This window comes from Microtus oregoni, unplaced genomic scaffold, assembly GCF_018167655.1.
Source record: "Microtus oregoni isolate MIOR12 unplaced genomic scaffold, Mior012 000011F_ref0000422, whole genome shotgun sequence".
In the NCBI taxonomy this organism is placed as follows: Eukaryota; Metazoa; Chordata; class Mammalia; order Rodentia; family Cricetidae; genus Microtus; species Microtus oregoni.
The window spans coordinates 45,146,898-45,151,804 of record NW_024543070.1 but is presented as its reverse complement, the minus strand read 5'-3'; the positions used below and the strand labels follow the sequence as shown (position 1 = coordinate 45,151,804).

Here is a 4,907-nt window from a genome sequence, read left to right as displayed (position 1 = left end):
ACCATCAACATAGCACACACACCTTCAGTTTAGCTGTGAGCACACAGCTCTTAAGGAAGGTGTAGAACTCTAACCCAGAGAGCTCACATCAGTGAGAACTCTGGCTGCTTCTGGGAACTCTTTCTGGGATCATAAATGTGATTAGAAGAAATATTAAACTATCGGCGTATACAGCAGGTGAGGCAGAGACTGGAAAAAAGTTCTCCTCACAGGGCCAACGCATTCCTGCTTAAACCCAAGTCTGGGTGACTGGATAAACAACAAAACAAACTCAGCCGAATCAAGGGGAAATGGGGTTTATTTCACAGAGCATCGAAAGGTAAACAGAACAGACGAAAGGCACCCACTGGTGGCAAGGGAGTCCACAACCCATGGTGTGAGTCCTTCCGGCCTCAGTCAGGGTCCTTCTCATGGGTGCTCAAGGCTATTTCTTCATAGGCACAGCTGTGGTGATTTCCCGAGAGTCTAAGAGGCAGGCAGGCAGGCTTCAGTTTCAGAATCTGCCTCTGCCATGTAGGCATCCATCTCAGCATTCAGGCAGGCTTCAGTTTCAGTATCTGCCTCTGCCATGTAGGCATCCATCTCAGCATCCAGGCAGGCTTCAGTTTCAGTATCTGCCTCTGCCATGTAGGCATCCAACTCAGCATCCAGGCAGGCTTCAGTTTCAGAATCTGCCTCTGCCATGTAGGCATCCAACTCAGCATCCAGGCGTGCTTTAGTGTTGGACATATATGCATCCAGTTCTTTGTCCAGCTGCTCCTTGGTCAATGCAGGGCTAGTGCGGGCACCTCTGCCTCGACCACGGCATCCAAAGTTCCCTCTTCCCCAACCTATCACAGCCAGACCTCTACCACCGATTCCACCACGACCCCTAGCTGCATGCCCTCGGCCCCTTCTCCCAGGACCTCCAGGACCTGGAACAGCACCACCTCTTGAGTCCATTTGAGGGGCAGTAAAGTCTTGTTCACCTCGGAGGAGTGGGCTTCGACCTTGGAATGACAACCCGCCCCTTGGCAGGCTTCTGGTGGCAAGTCCCCCACGTAGTCCTCCCCTTCCTCTTCCTCTTCCACTTCCTCGTCCTCGGCAAAAGCCTCCCTGGATTTTGGGCAGGCCTCGTCCTCTAATCGCTCCCCTGGACAGGTCACCTCTGGGTAGGCCTAAGGGAGCCTGGATGTTCCTCTTGTTACCCAGGCGCTGCCTCAAATTTGATGCTGCCCGAACAGAGGGTCTATTCTCCATCTGCTGGGCCAGTCTTCTGTTTCTGGCGTTGGCTACCTGCTGCTGATGCAGCGAAGCCCGAATAGTCACTGGCGTGGGCTGTTTGTTCTCCAGCAGCATAGTAAAGCGCTCATTTAGAGACAACTTGGTGGTTCTTTTTAGCACCAGTTTCGGTTCTGACTGTGCATCCATCTTCAGGTCCTGAGAATCGAAGGAGTTGGACTCCAGGGCTCCTCTCGCGGCCGCTGTGGCCGGGTTTGCTGAATCTGAGCTGACAAGAACCACTCGGGTTTATTTGCTGGGTGCTTGGGTTAGGCGCTTGCCTAAAGGGTATGATGCGAAGCTCACTCCTGGTCGCTTGGCTACCTAGTCCGCTGACACTTCTGCTTGTCCGGCCCACCCTCTCCTTCCTTTGCTTTGTGCTAGTCCGTGCTGCCAAGTCCAGCTTGCTACCTCCAGATATCTCACAATGAGAGAGACTGTGTCTGAGAGAGGTCTCCACGCCTTTTTATATTCTCCTCTAGGGGTGGGACTAAAGGCCTGCACCAATGGGATTAGAGTGTGTGTTAGGGTGTGGCTACTGGGATTAAAATTGTGGGTTTCTAAATCTGCTCATTAGGCTGATCCATGGCACTCTTTTACTCTCAGATCTTTAGGTAATCTCTATTTATTAAAATACTATTGAAATGTCACTATTTTCCCACTTTCTATCTAAGAGAAAAGAGAAGGCTATAACGAATATGAGTGTATACAATAAGTACAGGCAATAAATACATCAACAATGCCCCATCCATTTGTGTTTGACAAATTCAGAGAAAGATTTCACCTCTATCCTATCTATTTGGGTTCAAAGTTTTCTCCCTAATTGATTTTCTATCGTAATTTGCTTTCTTTTTCTGGAAAACTAGAGCTGTAGCCATCAAATCCTCAACTCCCTCAGAGACCCAAGAAGGAAATAACAGGAACTGAGTAAGCGGGAGGTGCAAGCAGGCGACTTCCAAACCATGCAATGACAGAAAACAACTGTCTGCCCGTACAGTAACCCAAGCCGAGTTTCTGGTAGCATCGGGGCATTCATCTTCAGCCTTCAGGCCTAGCATATTCGACAGGCTTTTCTGTGAGGGAGGATATTCTGTGTCCTGCTTGTCTTTAGGACAATGTCATGTCAGCAGTTGAGACAAGGGCATATTTTGCCCGATGGCTTCCTTTTTGCCACAGAGAAAGTAAACTCCATGTGCAGTTTCTTCCATGTCCATTATCTTCTCTGAAGAAGATTGCAGCTGCAAGAATGAGCTGTGTCTCATTGTCACAAAGAGAAGTGTAGTGGGCTGGAGAGATGGCTCAGTGGTTAAGAGCATTGCCTGCTCTTCCAAAGGTTCTGAGTTCAATTCCCAGCAATGACATGGTGGCTCACAACCATCTGTAATGAGGTCTGGTGCTTCTTCTGGCCTGCAGGCATACACACAGACAGAATATTGTATACATAATAAATAAATAAATAGATTTAAAAAAAAACAAAACAAAGAGAAGAGTACAAGGAGCTCTGGGCTGCGAGCCTGCCGCCTGGATCTCAGCCGCCTGGTCAGCTTATGCCCCGAAATAACAACACACAAACTGTATTCTATTAAACACTGCTTGGCCCGTTAGTTCTAGCCTCTTATTGCCTAATCTCACATCTTGATTAACCCATTTCTAATAATCTGTGTTGCACCACCATGTGGTTGCTTACCGGGAAAGATTCAGCACGTCTGACCTGGCGGCCGGCTCCGTGGCGGCTGCCCTGGAGAGGAGAGGCATGGCGTCAGGCTCACTTCCCTTCTTCCCAGCGTTCTGTTCTCTCTACTCCTCCCACCTACGTCTGACATTTCAGGCCAAGCAGTTTCTTTATTAATTATTCAATGAAAGCAACAGATAGACATATGACCTTCCCACATCAGAGAACAACCAAGGTTATTAAAACATTTTAATTGCCATATTCTGTAGATCTCTGAAGTGTTTGAAAATGACCTATCCTTCTAAATTACCTTTGTTTCATCTTGAAAATATACCTAGTATGACGACTTTGAGTTCAATTGTACTAGGTGATTAACTACTAACCTATATTTCTTTATTATATTAAACAGTTAATTGACAATAAGAATTTTCAAAGTCTAGAAATTTATTTTAATTTATATTAAATGAGCTGTAGAGGTACAATAGCTCACACAAGAATGGAAATGTATGTAGAGCATGTTTTACTAAAATTGACCTCAAGTTTGTATCAATATACAAAATTTGTATACAGTATACAATACTAAACCAATTGCAAAACACTTAAAACAAATAGGTGCTAAAAACTGGATCAATAATCTTTTTTATTTTTTTTTTTCATTTTATCTCTCTTCTCTCTCTGTCTCTCTCTCTCTCTCTCTCTCTCTCTCTCTCGCTCTCTCTCTCTCTCTGTCTCCTTCTATTTCACCATTGTGGGTTTTTGAGCCAGGGTTTCTGAGTAGCAATAGAACCTGTCCGGGAAGTTGCTCTCTAGACCAGGCTGACCTTGAACTCATTAAGACCAGCCTGCTTCTGCCTCCCAAGTGTAGGGGTTAAATTGATTGCCACCAACGCCCAGGCTTTGTTTTGCAAAACAAAAACTTTGGATCTAACCAAAGATGCTTTGTTTAGATTTTCCCTAAGCATTATCCATAATAAATTGTAACTAACACATTACACAAAAACCAACATCCATAATCCATTTTTGGGTGGAGGGGAGAAATGTGCATAGTTTTCTAGGCTACTTCCTAATGATTGGGTGCTGATAAATTTTTTGAATGAGACAACAGTTTGTTATAACGAGCCAGATAAATGGATTCCACTGAAACTGAACAGCTGACAAATTATTGTTAAAATCAAACCTTCAAGAGGTTCAAAAAAAAAAGCGATTTTTGTAGATTGAACCAAGACTGGTTCTGGACATAGGTAACTGCATGTCTGCAGTTGGGTTGTAAAGCTTCTCCTAGCCGAGTGTCTTTGGCGACCACAAATGGCTTCTCTTTCACTAAATGTGAAAAATCTCTTGGAAACGACACAAAGGCCAAAAAAGTTAAAAAATGTTATTTTAGGGTGGAAATTCTACACATCCAGCTCAGCATGTCCTATGCAATGTCAAAGACTAAATCAAAGTGGCTACAACGTGTACGCCGGTCCTGACTCAGGAGCACTATCAACATTTCCAAATTACCACCTTCACCATCAACATAGCACACACACCTTCAGTTTAGCTGTGAGCACACAGCTCTTAAGGAAGGTGTAGAACTCTAACCCAGAGAGCTCACATCAGTGAGAACTCTGGCTGCTTCTGGGAACTCTTTCTGGGATCATAAATGTGATTAGAAGAAATATTAAACTATCGGCGTATACAGCAGGTGAGGCAGAGACTGGAAAAAAGTTCTCCTCACAGGGCCAACGCATTCCTGCTTAAACCCAAGTCTGGGTGACTGGATAAACAACAAAACAAACTCAGCCGAATCAAGGGGAAATGGGGTTTATTTCACAGAGCATCGAAAGGTAAACAGAACAGACGAAAGGCACCCACTGGTGGCAAGGGAGTCCACAACCCATGGTGTGAGTCCTTCCGGCCTCAGTCAGGGTCCTTCTCATGGGTGCTCAAGGCTATTTCTTCATAGGCACAGCGGTGGTGATTTCCCGAGAGT

The 4,907-nt window shown here is 45.4% G+C and overlaps 1 protein-coding gene across 1 annotated transcript; it reads right to left on the bottom strand.

Moving 5' to 3' along the window:
- Nucleotides 1-465: 465 nt before the first annotated feature.
- Nucleotides 466-1,410, bottom strand: LOC121453221 (chromatin target of PRMT1 protein-like). Its single transcript, XM_041659744.1, has one exon. The coding sequence runs from the start codon at nt 1,408-1,410 to the stop codon at nt 466-468; it is 945 nt and encodes a 314-aa protein (XP_041515678.1).
- Nucleotides 1,411-4,907: the final 3,497 nt, after the last annotated feature.

What these genes read in the sequence shown, in the direction of transcription:
- LOC121453221 (XM_041659744.1), bottom strand. Translation starts at nt 1,410, where the DNA reads ATGGATGCACAGTCAGAACCGAAACTGGTGCTAAAAAGAACCACCAAG.